This window comes from Salmo trutta, chromosome 26 (assembly GCF_901001165.1).
Source record: "Salmo trutta chromosome 26, fSalTru1.1, whole genome shotgun sequence".
Classification (NCBI taxonomy): Eukaryota; Metazoa; Chordata; class Actinopteri; order Salmoniformes; family Salmonidae; genus Salmo; species Salmo trutta.
In genome coordinates this window covers 12,200,850-12,224,289 of record NC_042982.1, presented here as the reverse complement: position 1 = coordinate 12,224,289, position 23,440 = coordinate 12,200,850, and the positions used below count along the sequence as shown (strand labels likewise).

Here is a 23,440-nt window from a genome sequence, read left to right as displayed (position 1 = left end):
AAAACACCTAATGTGGTACACACAATTAATAATATATAAATAACTGATTATCTTAAAATGGAAAAATTGTCACATATATGGTTCTTCGTCTGTAGGATTCAATTATTAAAGACATCCACTTCGGAAGCTAAAAAGCCATTGGCCCCACTATATGTGCTTTGGACTGTAAATACAAATCATATACAAGCCAACACGACAAAGATACGAAGCAGGTGCGGCCAGTGAGTCCCTCCTAAAAGCATTGGAATACTATTAAGTCTGTAACAAACCACTGTCGCTGTTGTAGAAGCCAAAAACATGTAAATCATTTTAACCTTGTGGTTGTTCTGGTTAGTTATAGCAATAGGCACCGTGTTCTTACCACTGGATATTACCTAGGTCTTCAGTGCGAGACACTGACAAGTGATTATGAAAGAGGAAATTAGCCCTTTGACATGTCAAGGGCCTTAACTCTTGAATGGTATGTTTCAAGAATTTACCAAACGTCATCTACAGTGCATTCGGAAAGTATTCAGACCCCCTTCTCCACATTTTGTTACATTACAGCCTTATTCTAAAATATATATATTTTTTAATGTTCTCATCAATCTACACATAATACCCCATAATGACAAAGCGAAAACAGGTTTTTAGACATGTTGGCAAATGTATAGAAAAATAAAACACAGAAATACCTTATTTACATAAGTATTCAGACCCTTTGCTATGAAATTCAAAATTGAGCTCAGGTGCATCATGTTTCCATTTATCACCCTTGAGATGTTTCTACAACTTGATTGTAGTCCACTTGTGGTAAATTAAATTCATTGGACATGATTTGGAAAGGCACACACACCTGTGTCATGACTCTCTCTCCTTGGTGAGGATCAAAGGTGCCAAATCAGCTTGGCAGTGGCTGACAGATAGCCAGACCCCCCCACAGGAGAAGGGGGAGTTGGGCCGGTTTTTGACTTAACAGCCGGTCATAAATAGTTTGCAGAAACTCTCTCTCTGGCTCGCTAGTATGGGAAGACTGAAACCTCTTTGTTCCACAGACTCTTTACCACAAAACTTTGACATCAATAAAAGGGAAACATTGGAACATTATTTTTGACATCCAAATGTTAAGAATGGTCGGTGGGGATCTAAAGAATAATCATGTCATATTGCTTATTATTTTGTGATGTAATTAAGGATGGTATAACAAAGTAACTCTGAAAGTGTACGCATTCTATGTATCAACTTTACATCTAAATGTTTTATAAAATATATGATTAAACATGAAAATACTTTTGTGAAGATACCAATGTGATTTTAGCCTTCTAAATGAGATAATTGTTTTTCATATAAACTTCTGCCCAGTCAGTAACCACGCCAAAGTGAGTACAGAGATTGTGTCGGCATGATGGAACGCCCCCTTTTTGCCCTACGATAAAAGCCTTGGTAACGAAATTAGACCAAGTAGACGTACGGTGAGCAGGACGTTATGAATGGTTGAAACTACCAGACCAGAAAGCGAGGAGCGGTGGCTACACGTTGAAATTGTTAGAAACTCTGAAACTCAAGATGAGTGAAGAAGATAAAGACTAGACCAGAACATTCACAGTCTGTAGCTGTGCATGTAAAAGGGGTCCTAGAACTTTGACTAAAGACACGAGGGGGGAAGGAAGACATCCCATCTCAGACAACCACTGGTACATCTGAAGTACCTATTCTAACAAATACTTCACTACCAGAGAAGCTCTAGAGCTAAGCACGTTGGTTGTCCACCAGAGGTCACAGAGCCTTACATCAAGCCACTCCCCATAGACGGATCGATTTGTTTCAACAGAGTGACGGCAGAGAAAGACAACTACCCGTAAATATACATATTGCATTTCTTATCCGAATGAGTGGTGGTTCATGTGAAAAGTATTACTATTCCTTTGAGCGTAGGTTCTAAATGTAACAACGATAGGTTAAATCTCTTTCTCTCCCTTTCCCTCTCTTTGTATTGATCCCTCCCTTTTATAACCAATCAGGCATTCGGTTGTTAGTCCACTAGGTACCTGTTTTAACATTGTATTACGTCTAATCAATAACCTATACCGTGTGCGTGTTTATGTATTCTGTGTTATTATTAGTTAGTTAGTAAATCAATAATTAAGCCAATTTGCGTATTGCTGATTCATCAATACGGTTAGGGTTCTTTCAGATATCAGGGAGTATGCGACGTTCAGAATGAGACTGATGAGGTAATTTAATAAGTGACTTATTGATGGAAGAAATATCTATATATCTTTAAAGTTTAAGTCAGGAGATAGTAACTAGTTAAACAACTTTTCCTGTGGTGCCTCAAATTCCTAATGAGTTAATTGTTACATGATTAATTTAATCGAGTAACAATTAAACGTAGTTAATTGATTTGATAAATAACAGTCATCAGATTAATGATAGTCATGTCACGACACCTGTCTATATAAAGGTCCTACAGTTGACAACCATCTCTGCCTTTATGGTTGATTGGCCAGACGGAAGCCACACCTCAGTAAAAGGCACAAGACAGCCATGAGAAACAAGATTCTCTGGTCTGATGAAACCAAAATTGAAGTCTTTGGCCTCAATGTCAAGCGTTACGTCTGGAGGAAACCTGGCACCATCCCTATTGTGAAGCATGGTGGTGGCAGCATCATGCTGTGGGGATGTTTTTCAGCGGCAGGAACTGGGAGACTAGTCAGGATCAAGGGAAATATGAACGGCGCAAAGTACAGATAAATCCTTGATGAAAACCTGCTCCAGAACACTCAGGACTTCAGGCTGGGGCGAAGGTTCACCTTCTAACGGGACAATGACCCTAAGCACACAGCCAAGACAATGCAGGAGTGGCTTCAGGACAAGTCTCTGAATGTCCTTGAGTGGCCCAGCCAGAGCCTGGACTTGATCAAACATCTCTGGTGAGACCTGAAAATTGCTGTGCAGCAACGCTCCCCATCCAAGCTGACAGAGCTTGAGAGGATCTGCAGAGAAGAATGAGAGAAACTCCCCAAGTACAGGTGTGCCAAGCTTGTAGCGTCATACCAAAGAAGACTCAAGGCTGTAATCGTTGCCAAAGGTGCTTCAACAAAGTACTGAGTAAAGGGTTTGAATACTTATCACATTAACATTTCATTTTTTTTAACTTTTAATAACTTTGCAAATATTTCTAAAAACCTGTTTTTGCTTCGTCATTATGGGGTATTGTGTGTATATTGATGAGAGAAAAAAATGATTTAATCAATTTTAGAATAAGGCTGTAACGTAACAAAATGTGGAAAAAGTCAAGGGGTCTGAATTCTTTAAGAATCCACCATGTGTCGTTGATTTAGCTTGTACAAGCCACTGCAAAGAGTTTATTTGTGGTCCCACTTTTTTTTATACATAGACCCAAACATAAACAAAGCTCCATCCATAGGTCCGCCCTCTCCCAAGTCGGACCGACCCGAGCCAACGTGTCAAGAATTACTGCAGGAGTTCAAGGACAAAGCAGTGCAGCTTTGCCACAGTGTTGTGTGTCTCCTGGTGAAAGGGTTTCTGCTCTCTACTGCTTTGCTTTCACACAATAGAATGCCAGCACTACAGGGGACCCCAAGCACCGGAATGAGCCAAGGACATTTTCCCAGTAAAAGTAAACAAACACACCATCCAACAGATTGAGATGCCTTCTGTTTCTGGGGTCTCACTTGGCTGGGGCCCCCAATCCGCCCTCCCAGAGCGTGGTCGGCCACTTTACCCACCAAGAATGTAGTTTTTCCCGTTTTGCATAAAGCCAGTGTGGCTCTCGTCAATGCGATGGACACATGCTACGGAACACCTTTCATCATTGATCAGAGATATCCTCTCCAAGATTTTGATTTGATTTTTGATACACCGGGATGCCACACTGGGAGGAGTTCATAAACACCCACTCCAAATCAACAAACGTGTGTGAGAGAGAGAGCAAGTCTAAACCAAATAGCCCTGCAATAGGCCCCCTTCTGTGTTTGCAAACATTGATGCACGAGGGCGATGCTCACAAGTTGGTGGCAGAACTCGGGGGAGTTCTTATAGAACGTCAGCAGAAAAAGGGGCTATTTACATGTTGCTTATTAGAATGAGATTTTAAGGCTCCTATGAATGTCCTTAATATAATGTTTGTGTCATGATCGCAAATCAAATGCATTATACTTTAAAAACCCTTCAACTTCAACCAGTAAAATGTCTCTTTATTTAGCTTTTGCTACAGCATATATCAATGAGCGTTAGCAAACAAGCTAACAAATGCTTCATTTACAATAGTTATTTTGCAAAGATCACGACCAAATATACACTACCGTTCAAAAGTTTGGGGTCATTTAGAAATGTCCTTGTTTTTGTTTTAGAAAACCCTTTTGCAATTATGTTAGCACAGCTGAAAACTGTTGTGCTGATTAACGAAGCAATAAAACTGGCCTTCTTTAGACTAGTTGAGTATCTGGAGCATCAGCATTTGTGGGTTTGATTACAGGCTCAAAATGGCTAGAAACAAACACCTTTCTTCTGAAACTCATCAATCTATTCTTGTTCTGAGAAATGAAGACTATGCTGTGTAGTACTCCCTTCACAGAACAGAGCAAACTGTCTCTAACCAGAAGAGAAAGAGGAGTGGGAGGCCCCGGTGCAAAACTGAGCAAGAGGACAGGTCCATTAGAGTTGGTAGTTTGATAAACAGATGCCTCACAAGTCCTCAACTGGCAGCTTCATTAAATAGTACCCGCAAAACACCAGTCTCAATGTCAACAGTGAAGAGGCGACTCCGGGATGCTGGCCTTCATATTAAAGCAGATAGACTGGTTCACTGTCATCGCTGCTTGCGGCATATTCATCATCTGATAATCTACCAATTTCAAATCGCTACAGTCAAATGAATGCTTCCCGGGAAAACATGATGCTAATTTGGCTGCTAAAAGTGACAAAATCCTAATTAAAGATCATGATGGAGTCGCATTAGTCTCAGATTCTCATGTTGATTAACAATTCAAAGCCCAGGGTTGCTATTGAGAGTTTCCCATAAACAAGTCAGTAAATTATTCAAGACTGAATTCATGCTGGCTCATGGTGACACATTTGTTTATTATTTCTGGAAATGTAAGGGGTGTCTGCGAAAATGCAAATCACATTTAAAACAATATCAGCAAGACATGTTTGATCACCAAAGCAAGCTTGACCAGCGAGAGGACAGTGGTAGACGTGGGAAAGATAGCATGATTAAATGTGATAGATTGTTTTTTCTATTTCTCTGGACATACAGTATATATAACAAAGACAAGACAAGAGAGTCTTTAGAAAATGCTTTGTGTTATGTGGTATGAATTTATCCTTTTAATAATGGTAGATACATGCTTTGACTGACAAACAAACAAAAAATGTCAAGGCTGGTGCTCAAATGAATGACCGCTAATGAGCAATGCTTGTCTTTTACCCAAACATAGGGGCTCATGGTAAAAGCCAAGCACATCATAGGAGAAACTATGGCTGTCTGAAAACGTTACTAGCTGTCAAATCCTTGCTTCCACTGTCCTTGTTCCTCAATTCCTTTCAAAATTAATTTGAAATTGAGGAAACAAAAGGAGGAGGCAAGGACTTGAAGGCTAATAACGCTTTCTGGAGCAAGAATATTTCAAATCTTAATGCTTGTTTCATACTGTCAACACAAGTGCTAGGCTTCAATTGTTTTTCAAAGTCAGTGCCTCTAGTAATAAACCCCCACCAACCACTCTGGGGTAAGATGCTTGTATATTTTGAGAACGGGAGCTTGGAGTATTCAAGCCGCCAAAGGTGTTCTCTCTTAGCAGATGCACATCGCTCATTGAGGCACTGCAACGCAGTGGCAAAAATACAGGATGAAAGGGAAAGCGAATGTAACAGCTGACCCTACATGGGGTGGAAGCCTCATTAAGATTGCTGTGATAACTGGGGGAAGAAGAAAGACTGGGCTACTTCTTTATTTCACATGTGGTTCCAAATGCCTTTTCAAGTCTCTCTTTTCCTTTCTCAGGCTCATTTTGGCTCCTGAAGGAGGAATGCTGGGCACGATGTCATCCGATCTCACCCAGAATTTCCTCACAAACCAATTAAGGATTCCTCCCGTGTTGCTGCTGCCAGCTCTCTGCTCCCACTCCCGGCTCCCTGTAGGAATGAGCGGGAGCAGGCCAGTAGCAGTCATGCCTGGGAAATATAATACATCTTGAATGTGTTACTAGTGGCTGTCATAATGAAGAAATTAAGAACAGACTGCCAAACGCAATGACACAGACTGGCGTTGCAGTTCTTAAAAGGATCACCGTGTCAGCATACTGATTAAGAAAGAAAGAGAGATGAACACTCCATAATTCTTGTCAGAAGAAAAATGTCTGTCCTTCAGCGCTCCAATAATAGTACTCTACAAAATGTGTTTATGCACTTGCTATAAAGTAAAAAATCTCACAGATTCTTGATTCTTCTCAGACATACTGCTCTGTTGTCAGGTTACCTCATATTGTGCTACTTTGATAAACTACCTTGTTTGGAAGACTGAAGATCTCTAAAGTCATACCTTCTGGATATATATAGATATTCCTGTTGATGTATGATTGGTAAACACAAACACACACACACGTACTGTACAACGAAAAGAGCTATTCTTTTTACTCCTTAACATTGTCAATGATTTATCTTCAGTTAATTAGCCGAGATCACAAAGAGATCACAGGATGATAAATTACCATGAAAAATAACGTCATTACATTAATTGATACCGTATCAATCAGCACCTGAGCAAAAAATTGTTAAGATCGGAATGAAATGCCATTACAGGTGCTGTGTAGTACCTCGAGGTATTTTGGCAAACATAATTATCTTCCTCTGTGTGTAACTGTACATTTCTTACAGTGCAGGTAGGCTTATGGGCTTCAACAAACAAGGGAAATAGGAGGGGTGGTCAACAACAATGAAAATCATCCAGTGATAGATCTTACCCAAGAAAAACGTCACAAAAAGGACTACTTCCTGGTAAACAAGTTGGCACACTCAAAAAACAGGCAGAGATAAATAACTTCTTAACTCAGACTTTATTCTATGATTGATGTATACAGGTACTGACGTTTAGCCGTCACATGACTTCTTTATCAGTGATCCAATTTTAATGTCTCACTTCAATGTGTGGACCAGCTTCCCACAGCCCAGGTACCTTTACAATGGCAGTCATTGTGTGTCCAACTTTCTCTACGCAATAGTCATCGAATTCCATTAGTGCATTGGGATTTGTTGATTCATTATCGGACTGGAAACAAGATCATGTTCGAGGAAAAGAGAGCTTACAACCAGTTTTTCCTACGACTGAACTCAAAAGCGAAAAATGTACTAATTAAAATTACAAAGTGAAATGTCCTCATATTAAATCTCAAATCTCTGGAGGATAGGTTCGGCATCCCGATAAACAATAAAATAGAAAACACTCCCTGTTGCACGCATGTCAAACCAATATGCTGTCTGGCTGGTGGAAAGACTGGAAACAGAACTAAAACTAAAAGCTGTAGGTTTATAACAACTCTCCAAAGCTCAGAGTCTAAATATTGTGAAACAGAACACTCACCAAGACAGCACTATCTGTCAGTCAATGGTTGTTTCTTATAGTCTATTACGAGGGAAACCGCGGTCTGAAACGGATCCATTAACAATTATGAAGTCAATCTTAATTACGGGGCTTTGGGAAAACAGTTAAGGGTCTGGATTCCAGAGGAGAAGGATGGGAGTGAATATTAAAGGGAACATGAGACAAATTGCTTTCAGGAAGGATCAGGAAGTGATGGTCCAGACTGTGGTGGAGCTTGTGCATGGTCCACCAGGCACAATACCAGAGCACAAACGTGTTCTTGCTTTGGCCACTGCAGTTATCACAACTCAGGTCCACACATGTTTCCCCAACTCCGTAGTTAGTGAAGAAATGGTGCATGTAGTTGAGGAATGCGCTCATGCCTTTGCTGGATGACATGCCTTCATCAATCAAGTAGTTGACTTGTGGTATTCCTTCACAGCAGACACCAAACAAGCCAGACTTGCAAGGAGTTAAAAAGTATATGGGACCTGGCTGCATAGGGTCGGATGGATAGTGCACCTAGAATGCCAGCATCCCGTAGTCGCCTCTTCACTGTTGACGTTGCGACTGGTGTTTTGTGGGTAGTATTTAATGAAGCTGCCAGTTGAGGACTTTTGAGGCGTCTGTTTCTCAAACTAGACACTCTAATATCCTCTTCCTCTTGCTCAGTGGTGCACCGGGGCCTCCCACTCCTCTTTCTCTTCTGGTTAGAGCCAGTTTGCACTGTTCTGTGAAGGGAGTAGTACACAGTGTTGTACGAGATATTCAGTTTCTTGGCAATTTCTCACATGGAATAGCTTTAATTTCTCAGAACAAGCATAGACTGACAAGTTTCAGAAGAAAGGTCTTTGCTTCTGGACATTTTGAGCCTGTAATCGAACGTACAAATGCTGATGCTCCAGATACTCAACTAGTCTAAAGAAGGCCAGTTTTATTACTTCTTTAATTGACCAACAGTTTTCAGTTGTGCTAACATAATTGCAAAAGGGTTTTCTAATGATCAATTAGCCTTTTAAAATGATAAACTTGGATTAGCTAACACAACGTGCCATTGGAACACAGGAGTGATGGTTGCTGATAATGGGGCTCTGTACGCCTACATAGATATTCCATAAAAAATCAGCTGTTTCAAGCTACAATAGTCATTTACAACATTAACAATGTCTACACTGTATTTCTCATCAATTTGATGTTATTTTAATGGACCAAAAAATAGCTTTTCTTTCAAAAACAAGGACATTTCCAAGTGACCCCAAACTTCTGAACAGTAGTGTATGTCCTTAATCAGTATAAAGGAGGACATATTGCTTACTTTTTGAGCAAAATCAAAGCTGTAATGCATCCTGATGTCTTTGCTTGCTGGTTCAGTAGAGGCCCCCAGAGACAACTGCAGGTCTTGACAGGTGGTCTTGCAGTCAGCAACCATCTTCTGGTAGACAGACTGATCACGTTGAACAAGTGCTTGCTTGGGCCAGCTCTCTTTTTGATGGGAGGCATTAGACCATTCTCCTTGTATGACTGGTGGAGGAGAGTCAGGCGTGTTTTACTGATGCTGAAAGACAAATTCCAGATACAAGTATTTTAGCATTATCATACAATAGATAGCCGTAATCACCGTCAGACACACCTGGTTAACTTGACGGGTCATGTAATTACCTGACGAAGTGGAGTCTTTTGTTTAGACATATAGCTAGCTAGCTAAACAATGAACCATAATCCCAATCCATAGAGTACTAGCAATACAAACCAATTGTCATAGCTAGCTAAAGTTAACCAAATAGGTTCAATGGTAGCTAGTTAGCTAGCTAACATTAGGCTACAACTAGCAATGCAAATGGCTTTCTGAGACAATGTTACTCCACAGATCATACATGTAATGTTAGCTAGCGAGCCAGCCATCTAACGTCAGCTAGCTAACAGTACACTTTAACTTGCAATGAAAGCAACTTTCTGACAAAATTAGAAACTTATAATATCTGAAACAGTAGCTAGACTCTTACCCGTATACATGGATGAACACTTCACGGCAGACTGCAACCCCTTTCATTTAATAAGACGTCCTGTGTCGTTTCCGTTTTGTTTGTACAGCTTGCTTGGCCGTTGTGTCAAGTCCCTCTGGTTCACATCGTCTGATTCATTTTCAGATTCAGAGAGAGCCAGCATGGTACGATCGTCCTCCTGAAAGAAGTCCTTCACAACTTTTTCCCACTGACCTTTGTCGATAGCGCCTGATAAATTCAGGGCAGCAATATTATTGAGAGCATTAACAACACATTTTCAGTTCTCCATGGCTAACGTTATTTCTTTAGAAAAAACTGGAGTAGAAAGGATTATCTACTCATAACGAGCAACTAATTTTATAGACGAAGACAAAAGACAGAAGCTCCACGGCAGACCAATCTAAAACTCCTCTCGGCATGTCCAGCCCATTCATTATCTCAGCCAATCATGGCTAGCGGGAAGGTTCCTGTCCTTTTCTGTGGCTAAACCAACCAGGCTCACAATTGAACAACTTTATTCGTAATGCACATTAAAGTTCAAATGTTCAAGAAGGCATTTCTGCCAAAAAAACATTTTGATAAAAACATTTAAATAAACCTTCAAACGCCTCTCCTGTGAAGTCGTGACTTGCGACAAACGCCTAGCTTCCTGAAACGAGTCACATATGTCCTTTCCCCTGATAAAACCTAAAGTGCCTAATCCAGCCAGACAGCAAACAGCTGGGAAACAACTGCAATTAGCATTGGGTTGATGAAAAATGCAGACGGGTGGCTGAGTAGGCCGGTTATAGAGGTCAGTAATCAGGATCAGACGGGCTTGTTCAAGACAGGCAGAGAAGGAGTATTGCTTGCTTCATCACAACAGTGGTACACTACTTCTATACCCAGCAAGAAGATGATCCTGGATTTGCATCACTATGAAAGGAAGTAAAACCTCTGAAGTTGGACTTCAAGATGAGATCCAGAAACAGATAACATAATGTCAGGGACTGGAAGGCAGAGGAATAATAATACTAATACGAGTCTCCTCATTTTATCTTTATATAGTTATTAGAAGACTTTCTATAAACATAAGTAGTACAGTATAGATCTGCTGAATTATGAAGATAAATTGATTTGATTTTTGCATAGAGGTATAAAGTATTTTGTCTTCCCTCTACGCATTTGTACAGCTTCTCCATTCTCCAATTTCAGCCGTGATGCATTTGTCAGCTTCTCTCGTAAGAGAATAAAGTATGTGGATTCCAACCTGCATTCCAACCTGCATGATAGTTATTGTGATTCTAATTGGAATAGGAGTACTCCATAGTGAAGAGAGATACAGCTGGTCTTCCTGAAAGATTCATTGTTATGATGATACTGAAATCTAATTAAAGAGTTTACACTTAGAAAGGGATTTTGGATGGATGTTGATTAGAAATGCCTCACTTGAATCAACAACAAAGAGATGCGCGAACTGCCAGAAGGTGGACTCATGGAGTTTATAAAAGCCCTCTGCTAAACATGTCGCCACTGCATCCGCCGCGCGTGCTTTCACTTTGTGAAGGAAATGTCAGATAAATGCAAAGTGCTAACAATAAAATGTGTTAGTAACAGAACTAAATGGAATCAACCCTGTCATATGTATATTACAAAGGTCTGGGGGCATATAGCCTAAGACAGTATACAGCAGTTTTCATTTCCAATGTGGACAGATCCTTCTCCTGTGCCCACTGGAGGTATTGAAGAGAGTTTAGCGTAAGCTTCTCAAGGGAGGTGTTAGTAGTTGATGTTATTCTTCAATAACATAAACCCCAAAGCAAATCAGGGACTGAAAAATAGATTTATTTGAAAAGGACAATTCATAGATGTTATGCTGGGAGGTAGATGGTTGATGTTCATTCTCCCTGCCCTCAGCTTTTCTCCACAGAACAAAGAAAGAGGATGCCATTTATAACCCCCCACCCTAGCCTGGGGTTGACCAATCAGATGTCCTTGCAGTACAACTGGGCCAATGGCCAAATAACAAGTATCCTGCTCCAAACTCAATGTACAGACCAATGAAAACGTGGCACACGTAGCTCTGAGTTCAGAACGGACATTCCACAGATTCTAAACAGCTGTTGAACTGAAGACCAACTATTTACATTGACAATTCCCTATTGACCATTAGTACTCTATTTAGTTTTTAGTACTCTCGTCCTCTGCGTTGTGTATTTATCTTCTAAATATTCTTATAGAGGCATGCCTGTGCTCTGAAAAACCAACAACAACTACACTGAGCACATTGACCTGAAGGGTTGAGGAGAGAAGCCTTACCAACAGACAACACATTTACGGTTAGCGATCCGTGTTTCACCCCAAAGTACCTGAGGATCACAGGCACCAGAAGACATGTACAGGGAACACAGAGATAATTGCAATTTTCCTGGGATGGGGCTCTGAGAAGTGGAGTGTTGCGGACATTAAAGAAGCCGAAAGCGAGGCGGCGCGGGGGGAGTATAAAGTATAACAGTTTATTGCTGCGATTCCACTCTATTGTCTTTTATTCCAGACCCAACTCAGCCCTGTCTCTGCTTCCCTCTCTCCCTCCCCCCTCTCTCCCTGTGGCCACAGTACAGTATTTACATCATTCCCCAGCCCATATCACCTCAGAGGAACCCCACCACATCCTGCCTACAACCAACCACAGAGAGACATGGTTGGAATTTAGGAAGAACCCAAAAAACACACAAGTCAATTCAGTTGGATCTGTTTCAATAGGGGGAGTCTGTGGTCTCTCGTGAGGGGGGAAATCCTGAGTCCCCAAAGAGAGATCAACACAGACTCCAGTGAAAGGCCAGGCGAGAGAGAGCATCAATACAAATCATCTGATTGCATTAATTATTCGGACTGTTTAACTCTCTCTTTCCAATTCATTTCTGAATGTGTGTGTATTCCTTGTGCGCCTGACATTCTGAAGGTTTATTTAATGGGTATGGGGTAATATTTCTGAGTTCTCCATCCAATGCTGTTTTGGGGTTAATCCCAGAAACCATTCCAGATTACATAATCTAGCATACTCTGTCTTTATTGAAGGAGAATTTCTCTTGTTTCGAGGCGATGTCACTATTTTCCTTAGAATAAGCATGTTTCACAATCTTTTTCCTCCCAGGAACCTAGTGTGAATTGATCACCACATGAAAGGCAATTATTTGTATTACCGGAAAAATAAGAAATAAATTCAATTCTATCCAACTCCATTTCTGCTATGCCATCTCTGAATAATTGACAAAAGTCATTTTTCCTCAGAAAGGATTAACAGCATCAACACCATTAAACAACTCTGTACCTCACGGTTCCTAATACTTCCCATCAGAAAAGGATGAACCAAAAAACAAAGAAAGAAAATGCATGGCACAAGGCCAAACTGCTGTTTTCTTCCTCTTTTTTCAACTGCAAAATCATGTCTTTTTTTCAACATACAGTATGTAAGGGAACAATCCACTACTGGATATGATGTGCAATGAAAGCCCCAAACAGTACATGTGATCTATGAAGAGAAAATACAGTACATGTACTCTATAAGGAGCAAATACAGTACATGTGCTCTATAAGGAGCAAATACAGTACATGTGCTCTATAAGGAGCAAATACATTTCATGTGCTCTATGAAGAGAAAATACAGTACATGTGCTCTATAAGGATCAAATACAGTACATGTGCTCTATAAGGAGCAAATACAGTGCATGTGATCTATGAAGAGCAAATACAGTACATGTGCTCTATGAAGAGCAAATACAGTACATGTTCTCTATGAAGAGCAAATACAGTACATGTGCTCTATGAAGAGCAAATACAGTACATGTGCAATATGAAGAGAAAATACAGTACATGTGCTCTATAAGGAGCAAATACAGTACATGTGCTCTATGAAGAGAAAATACAGTACATGTGCTCTATGAAGAGCAAATACAGTACATGTGCTCTATGAAGCAGCCATACTAAACACTTTACTTTCTCCTGACTTCAATAGTGATCTATGGTGCAGTTTCATTACTAGTTAACCGTGTTGGCTGTACTGCACTCAGAAGAGGCTCCATCTCCAAAGATACATTAACAGTGGGCATTTAGAGCAGCATGTTGACTTGCCTACACCATTTAATTTAACAGATGAGCATTACATTAGTACAACAAGAAGGGTAATTTCAAGTTAGATGAAGAGGAAAAGTGGGCCAGCGAGGAGGACCAGACATGGTCGAGGCCACCAACCTGTGACACCGCCCCAAGGCGTGAGACATGGCCAGACTGGTTAAGCATACAGGGTTCTGTTGGAGATCAAAGTGAAAATGCTGCTGTGTCTCTCCTGCTGTGGTTCCATGTAAACAGACCTAGGCAGGGCTCTCCTCTGACTTTTACAAGTTGAAAAATGGAGCCGCACACAAGGAAATGTAGAAGCACAATGAAAAATATTTGAGATATTAAAGCTAGAATCTTACATTTTTCTAGGTGCACTGTGGCTCCTAAATAAAAAGCCTGCTCGTGTATATTAGGAAGACCTCATACGACATCCCCTGGCTGTTGTCTATAACATACATTCTACTGTCATGATAAGGCTGAATCATGCATTGCATTTCATAGAGAATATATTAGACATTTCATAAGTTAGAGCTGGAAGCCCCAAGTGTTGTTGACCCGGAAGTTGTGGTTTCATTCAATGCCATTTCCTAATTAAGCCCCATTGAGTTGTTTATTGACTACTGTGCTGGATTTCACAGCTCACCATAACTGCACACACAACTCCTTTTAGAATCAGACAATTAACCAAATTACTTCAATAGTCATGTCACAATGGAAATCATTCACCAAATTAGAACTAGTCTGCACACAGGGGTCCTTGGGTAACTGGTCATCATCAGGAACACCCAAAAGAACACTGAACCTCTTGGCAACAGCATACAAAAGGAGTTGGACTGAGAGCCACAAGGTAGTGGGTTCAAATCCTGTGCAGGCCAACCCTCAGATGCTGCCATGAGACCACCAGGCATAACGAAGTTCAGCCAAGCTTGTTACCTGTCTGATCCTACAGTGAGATCTCCCAACAAAGTAGAAAGTTCAGTAGGCTACACTTACACACGCAGAGGGGAATATATTGAAAAGTACTTGAAGATGACACCAACACATTTCAAAGTAAGTGGGGGGGTGGGGCTGGGGGGGTTGGAGGAGGAGACATTCAGTGGCGAGAGTTCATAGGAAATTGCTAAAGCCACCAGTTATTCAATTATTTCTTAAGTTATTTGTCTGTGATGTCCCTGCTGAGTTTGAATCATGTTGCTATATTTTTCTGTGCCCCCCTTTGTGGTTATAGAACTGATGACACTCATCATGTCTTGCTGATTTTGAAGATGATGACTTCATCTGTCACTGTAGCCTACTGAACTTTCTACTTTGTGGGGAGATCTCACTGTAGGATCAGACAGGTAACACGCTTGCAAGTACTTTTCAATATATTCCCCTCTGCGTGTGTGTAAGTGTAGATTACGTGTGCGTAAATACAGTAGTTGTGTCAATCGAAGAGGAACAGATGGGAAAGGATGAACGTCATAAATATAGGGGATAAATAAGTCGTAGAAGACACCAGAAGTAGCCAACCGATCAAAGATGCAAAAGCATCGGTACATTATTTATGTCAATCTAAGAGCAATAAATAGGCAAGGAAGAACGTAATAAATATATGAGATAAATAATAAGTCGTACAAGACACCAGAGGCAGCCAGCCGATCAAAGCTGCAAAAGCAGCGGCTCAGCAGGCGTAGTAGATACAAAGAATCGCGCTGTAACTCCAAACTGAGAAGAGGAATGTGACTAGTAATCTAAAGCAACATAATTATATTAAAAATGAACTAGAATACAACCCGTACCTTGAAATCCAAAGAAGAAAAAGAACCCTGGTATCCAAATTGTGTATATCCAGAAGGAATTCATGTTGCCCTCGTCAGCTCCAAAACCTTTCTTCTCTTGCAATAATTTCGTGAGCAGTCAGTATCGTTTTTTGGTAGAAATGATGCTCAGAGGGCGTATAGCACCAACGCTATGTCCTAATGCTGCAGAGCACTAAAACTACAACTCAAGTGCTCGAGCGCTAAACGCATCCTTTTTGCAATCACGAATAGTTGTGCGCTTCAGCACTTGCCTGTCCTGGTCGTCACTGCCACCTAGTGGATAAGCAAGTACCTAGAAAAACACCAGTTGGACATCTGATTATTGATGAGGAAAAGGACTCATGCTGCACGGGGGAGTAACCGGCCAGCCTATGTTCCAACTGTGTTAATTGTGCAATTTAATTGACATTTCAGCAAGCTTTATGGATCGACAGTCACACGCATGCCTGTCATCTAGAATAGCATTCTGAAACATTTATTTCACATCTGACATATTCTAATGACTGTGTTTCTCACTGTCTATATCCATGTACATGCTTCCATGATCTATTTTCCCTCTTAACACCACTGTAGCTACTCCAGCCATAACCTTCAGATCTCTCTGATGCACAGGTTACTATAAAACCAATACAAAATCAGGACATATTCACACAATTACAGTTAATTCAGCAAGTTAATCCAGATTGATTCTCTCATTGCATGTGATATGCAATCTGTGATAACAATACCATTATTTCCTAAATAAAGTCCCAGAACCCATGCTAGTTGAAAGAGATCTCTCTAGCTACGTACTATGAACCCTTCAACACAGCCACACAGCAGTCCTCTGTAAACCAATGACAAAGGTCCTCTGTACCGCATGAGGTGTGTCCCTACCAGAGGTGAGGCTTGGCAGAGGACAGGAAAGAAAGATAGCAGCACGGAAATCTATGGAATACTAATAGTGACATTTGGTAAGAGAGCTTCATTCAACCTGCAGGCAAGGTGAGGGTGGGCTGTTTGTAAAGACACTCTATTCCTCTCTCTCTCTACTGCCAGCCAAACACTGTCCTCTCATCTACTGTTTTACATGTCCACGACTGACAGCAAGGCTAATACAAACAAATCTTGCGAATTCATTCAGTGTGGCAACCCTGTCTTTTTTTGTGATAAAGCATTGTTTTTTCTCACTGAATCTTACTAGATTTGATTGTGATAGCAATGAATGCAGATGCTGCCTGAACATGCCTTTGTATCCTGCTTCTAAAACTCCTCTTGTAAGCCCTGGTGAGCTACATGACTGGTGTTGCTGAATTGAATTATGCTCAGATCTTAGTCATTTGTTAAGTATGAATGCCAAAGACATTACAGCTTCAATAATTTAAAACAAAAACAAATTGGCTCATGAGGATGTCTGGATGTGATGTATAACACACCTTATTGAATATTGAATTACCCTTGTTCTCCACCTGTTATACACCACCACGTGAACCACAAGCTTTTCATTGTGAAATGTTCTGCTAGAGAACCCTTGTGTGTACACAATTCCCATTCAAGGCTGAATAGTATTTCAGTGACTGTCTGATATAGTAATCAATGAGATCCCTGTAGTTTAGACACCATCCCATTAGAATGTATTTACGAGCAGCATGTCCTGTAAGAGCAACTGGTCAAGGACTGCAGTCAGTTGTCATAATGTTTTCTCAGTTGTCAGTACAAATTATTTATTTCAACAAAACCTCTCATGTGTAGGCTATCTCTATGACTTTGTCATTTCATTGGGATATTTAAGACATGCAGGTCGCAGTGAATAACCATGAGGTCACCACAGCTTGCTTGCTCAACCGACACATGCCATGTGACAAATTGTGAAATGTGTGAAAGAGTGTGATAGTTTCTCATGCGAAGGAGTGTTATCTGTGTGCAGATAAAAGTCTAAGCTGTTGAGGGCTACTATAGCCCATAGAAACGCATTGACATATTTTTTTATGGGTTACCTTCAGACGAGTACCGTGACATTTGTGAGGGTCGTAGAGCAAAATGCAGAACACCATCCTGTTCGTGAGAGTCTCCCCTTTCCACAGTGTGGACATATTAGTTTGTTTGGACGCTACAGACAGAAGTTGGCACATCAGGGTTACCGACTTCAGGCCAAACCGTTCGGACACTACAGACGTTTTCGTGAGAAGGCCGATTTTCAGGATGTCTCATAGTCTGACAAACACCACTGTAGCTCAGCACCTTCCACCACAGATGCAGAAGGCTGACATAGGTGGATAAGGTAGATTGAGACGCAGCCCATGCAAAAACCCAGATATCTCTAGTTTAACATTTTGATGGGGATTTTTATATTATGTTACTTAGATTCACACACAGGTGCATCAATAGACTCTTAATTCTTAAGAAGTAACTGTAAGGTCCTTAAGAGTACATCTTGGGCTAATATTGTGCCTGTTTTAAAAAGCTACTGTCACATTTTTTTTATATCGTATGTACTGTTGTTTGGAAGAAAGCTGATTTTGAAAACTGTAATCAAAATACCCAAACCTTGAGAGCTAAAAATAATCTGCCATGATGGGGACAATCTCAAAAACACAGGACAATATTTTCTATCCCCTACCACAATTACCCCTAAGGCTGTGGACACACCTAGCTGTATAAACACAGATGGACAAGTGAAGACAAGCTGCATCCAAAAGACAACCCATTTGTGTGTTTTTTTGTTGGAAATCATCCCGTTGTCATTCATCCGGCAATGGATGACTGCCATTGATAAAGCATTAGCTCCATCTGAAATTGTCGGACACAAAATCCTAAAGAGTCTACAGATATTCCTATCATAGTTTGCATTTTTCATGGCTGGAGCCCAATTCAATTATGAACTTTTTTGTCCCTCCACATTTGTTTCGCTCACAACAGTACAGACAGGGTCAGTGTGACTAACACGTGAATGCAATTTGAGTGGCAACTATTTTAGGGTGTGTGAACAAAGTGCTTGGAATTGTGAGAGACCGCCCATAGTGCATGTGTACTCAAATCTTACCCTGGAGGTCCAGAGAACTGCTTGTTTTCTGTTCTACCTGATAATTAATTGTACACACCTGGTGTCCCAGGTCTAAATCCCTGATTAGAGGGGAAGAATTTAAAAAAGCAGTAGAACTGGCTTCAAAGGTACAGATTAGAATTTGATGGCCATAGCGAGTCTACTCAAAGGAACTCTCAAAAGAGGATTAAAGGCTTTTGTCTTAAAGACCATTTATTTGAAGGCTTTTTCACTGACTTCTCTGACATCTTTCAGGTTGGCCGCACCAAATATTAATCTTCGAGTAATGTGTATGTGTGTGTGTGTGTGTGTGTTGAAGGTATTTCTGGCCAACACTTATGTTTTGAGCCTACAGCTACATTTTTATGAACTCTAAATGAATGATACGCCCCAATGAATGAATTAAATTGGCCAACAAATGATTATATCCAGTTATTCAGTCCAAATCTACGTTACTAAATGTTCCCCCCAATTACCATCATGTCAGAACACTCTTTCTGACAGGTTATGGATCACAATAAGAATATTGACAACATTTAGCCATGACATTTAGCCATGACACATACAGTACAGTACTGATAGTATTTTGATTGAAAACAGCGTTCAGAAGCTAAGGTGACCACAGATAAATAAATGAGACAGACTCACAGGAGCATCTAATCCCAATTCAGTCGTGAATATCTGATGGTATTTCCAATTCTAATGTGCATGTTTTATTAAAAAACCATTTGGCCTGGAGCTAAATTCAGTCCTAGTTTAGATTGTCCTCTGCCAATCTCTATATCGTGTCTCAACTCCCACTTTACCATATACAGTATTATATTTGCCGATGCAAGTGAGCCGTCTCCAATTCACATTCAATATTGTTGTCACAAATGTGTCATATTCATAATGAATTAGGATGCTTTGATTGACATAAACTACACAGCTTGCTATCAAATTATACTGCAGGAAACAGATATTTAGGTTAGAATTGACATGAAATGGCACCCTAGCCTGGGTACCTGTTTGTTTGTGCCATCACGCCACTCCTTGCCACTCCTTGTCATACCAAGTTTGGATGCTGTACACAACTACACCATATGTATCACACTAATGTTAGGTACTACTGAACAATATAGATACTGAGGGTGCCATTAGCCCAGTCCCATATCTGTTTGTGCTATCAGACTGGTACCCATGTTTTGCATGACAAAGAGTTGATATAATAGCACAAACAGATCTGGGATCAGGCTAGTGGCACCCAGGGGCCAGGGCATCCATATTGTTCTGTAGTACCCAATAGTAGTGTGATATATTAGTGTGTTGTTACATACAGTACCCGTAGGAAATGAAAATCCATCCAATTATCCAATTGAAACAAATACAGAAGGAATCATTTTACCCCAACCTACATGTACAAACTACCTCGACTAAGCTGTACCCCGGCACATTGACTCAGTACCGGTACCCCATGCATATAGCCTCGTTATTGTTTTGCAATTTTAATGTGCTACTTTACATTTTTTACTTTAGCTTATTTAGTAAATATATTTCTTGAACTTCATTGTTGGTTAAGGGCTTGTAAGTAAGCATTTCACTGTTGTATTCGGCGCATGTGATTTGAATGATCAATGCTCAAATGTTGCAGTTTTCCTCTCATGAGGTCTTAGGGAGGAATAGTGGGCCTAGTGGATCTCGGCTTCATTTTCCACATTTCCCAAAAGTTCACTTATAAATTCTCTCTGACATCTGGTCAATAATCCATATCTCAAACCATCAAACTGGCCCTCCTGAGTAGCGCAGCGGTCTAAGGCACTGCATCGCAGTGATCTTAAGGGCAGCGGGTAGCCTTGTGGTTAAGAGCGTTGGGCCAGTGACCGAAAAGTCTCTGGTTTGAATCTCAGAGCCGACTAAGTGAAAAATCTGTCGATGCCCCATTAAGCAAGGCATTTAACCTTAATTTCTCCTATAAGTCGCTCTGGATAAAAGCTTCTGCTAAATGACAAAAATGGAAATCTTACTCTTACTCTTGAATCCCTCAGGGGTTGCTTTGAGATGAAGAGCGAAGTCAAAAAACAGTTCAGTTTTGACCTGCAGTAAATACTTCAAAATTTAGAAATACACTCTCAAGGACATACACTCTAAATACAGACAATATTTAGACTTTGCTTGTAAATTCAGTTGGAGCCAGGAAGATGTGGGACAGTTAGACAGTGACAGTTATTCTGCTGTGACTGAACATACACAAATGTAACCAATTCACTGTGGAGACACAAAGGGTGTTTGCTGTGGAAATAAGGCAGTATGGAGAAGCACAATGTGCCTAATCTAAATCAATCATCTGCTCTTTTCCGCTGAGCTACAGTGGCAGTTCTGAGTTTATGTGGAAAGCAGGTCATTAGAGAGAAAATAATTTACCCAAAGTACTGCTAAACTCACTGCTTACGGTTGGAGGACAGGGGAGTTGTTACCACATTTATGGAAAAAACTCTGTCTGTTAATGCTGAGAGGTACAGGAACACTTGGTAGGAACGTAGAGGAAAGTTTTGGGATTCATAAGAACTCCAGTTTACCATGACAAGGTGATAAGACAGTACAGTTTAAACCACATATCAAACAAGGATCTAAAAATATCGAATGTATTATGAATTCTGTATATTGCTAAGAAGATGCAAGATACATGACCAAAGAAATGCCACGTTTCTCTTTGAGGCAGAATATAGATTCAAAAAACACGTCTTGTAAATGATGCCTGGCAAGTCATATATACTTTCATTAACAATTCATGCGTCGACTTTGTATCTGAATGAGAGAGCATATGCACACTGCTCAAAGAGGTGTGCATGCAGTGTAAGAGGACAGAGGAGCATAAACATAAGATTCTTGGGTGTGACTTTTAACACTAAACCTCAGTGTCAAAAGCAACAGTATGTCCTCAGTGTAAAACCCATCAATCATAACAGACATGTGGATGGGCTTGCTACTAGCAAAAAGGCAGCTGTAGCAATGACATGAGAGATGTGAAAGGTTCTTCGAGTGTGAATTGCTACATTCTAGCAGCCATCCATTTTACCATAGCAATGTCATGTGTGATGTGTAGCATGTTTTTCTCTAGTCATTTCTCTCTAGCCAAGGTTCTTCAAGTCTGAATTCCTACATTCTAGCAAACAGGCAGCCATATATTTTTCCATAGCTGTCACGGGTGTCGTAGGGTAGAGACCAAAACGCAGCGGGAAAATGTATACTCATCTTCCTTTTATTAATGAAGAAGGAAAAACACAAACAATGTATACAAAAACAAATGAACTAGACAGTCTCGTCAGGCACACAGCAAAACAAGAAACAATCTCCCACAAACTAACAGGTGAAAACAGGCGACCTAAGTATGACTCTCAATCAGCAACAACGATGTACAGCTGTTCCTGATTGAGAGCCACACCAGGCCAACACAGAAATACAACACTAGACCAGCCCCCTAGAAATACAATACAAGAACATACCCAACAACCCGGAACACCTAAATCAACCACCCCATCTTACATAAATACATATCTAATAAACCCCGAACCACTTAAATCAAATACCCTTTCTACATAGATACACCACTAAACCCAGAAACACTCTACACAAAATAACCCTCTATATAAACACATAACCAAAAACATGTACAACAAATACCCTCTGCCACGTCCTGACCAAACTACAATAACAAATAGGCCCTTTACTGGTCAGGACGTGACAATAGCAATGTCATGTGCAATGTGCAGCATGTTTTTCTCTAATAATTTCACAGTAGCTAACACTGTGTCTGTAGCATAAAGCCAAGTTTGTCAAAACCCTCATTCCCTTGCTTTTGAAACCCTTTTGACCTAGTTATGTTTAACATCGCCATTAGACAAAGCTTTTGAACCAGAAAATATTTATATTTATGTTAAGCCATGATCCTAGGGTTGGTTGTAGAGTTGGAGATGCATTTGACTGTGAGAGTGGGATGCATTAGGACAGATAATTCATCATTGCCAGGTATCATTGAGACTACCACTGTCCTAAGGGGTTGGACACTGGACTGGATCACTTTAGTTTCCTCCAGATTGGGCTTCAGCCCCTCATCAGAAAGAGAGAGAGAGAGAGAGAGAGAGAGAGAGAGAGAGAGAGAGTGAAAGTGTTAACCTGAACCTGTCTTGATCTGCAGAGGATGATAGATAATAATTGTATCAGAAGTACTGCTTGAATCAGGTTAAAATAGGGACAGAATAATAAGTCCCATCAAGTTGTGAGTTTAGCCAGCTATCCATTGTAAAGCCCATAGGTTTTTTGCCTGTTGGCTAATACATGCAAAGAATAGCATCGACAGTTCAGCTTTTTTTTAAAAATCTTATTGCTGCCGGGATCACGTGACCCTTGAACAAGATGGCCACATTAACTGAGAGCTCCGCACAAGTAATTTACAATTCTTAATCTTACCTCCACTTCAAGTTAAACCCCATTAGCTTTAGTCAGAAGTGCCATAGCGGTTACAAAAGGCGACATTACATGTGACATTTTTACCCGGACTCAAGTGATAGCTGCGGAAAAATCCTCCAAAGAAACATGTAGCTTCAGAAAAAACTAGTGCCATTAGCCATGAGCAAGAGGACCCGTCCCTTCCCGAGGCCCAACAACTGCCAACCTCGTCCTCTGTCGAAGACATCCTTTCTGAGCTGAGATCCCAACGTACAAAATTCAACATCAAACTAGATGGCATTAACTCTCAGCTCAGTGCGATAGAGGGCAAGGTGACAACGCTGGAATATGCCTTGACTGACATGAACAACAAGATAACCATTAATGCAGGGCGTAACTATTATCCACCTAGAGATGACTTGCACTAAAGTTCGATTACTGTCCGATGACTAGTACCTTAAATCTACTGACATGGAACTGCCATGGGCTAGGTCATGCAATAAAA

General features: G+C 40.6%; 1 protein-coding gene across 4 annotated transcripts in view; it reads right to left on the bottom strand.

Moving 5' to 3' along the window:
* LOC115163124 (limbic system-associated membrane protein) overlaps positions 1-23,440 on the bottom strand; it is a 1,234,562-nt gene that overhangs the window by 441,591 nt on the left and 769,531 nt on the right. Inside the window, exon 1 of one of the 4 annotated variants that reach the window (XM_029714755.1) lies at positions 15,468-15,719. The exons of the other annotated variants lie outside the window; for them this stretch is intronic. Coding sequence (XP_029570615.1) covers positions 15,468-15,531 — 64 coding nt within the window. The 5' untranslated portion in view covers positions 15,532-15,719. Of the gene's footprint in view, positions 1-15,467; positions 15,720-23,440 lie in introns of those variants that run through there. 4 annotated transcript variants of the gene reach the window in all.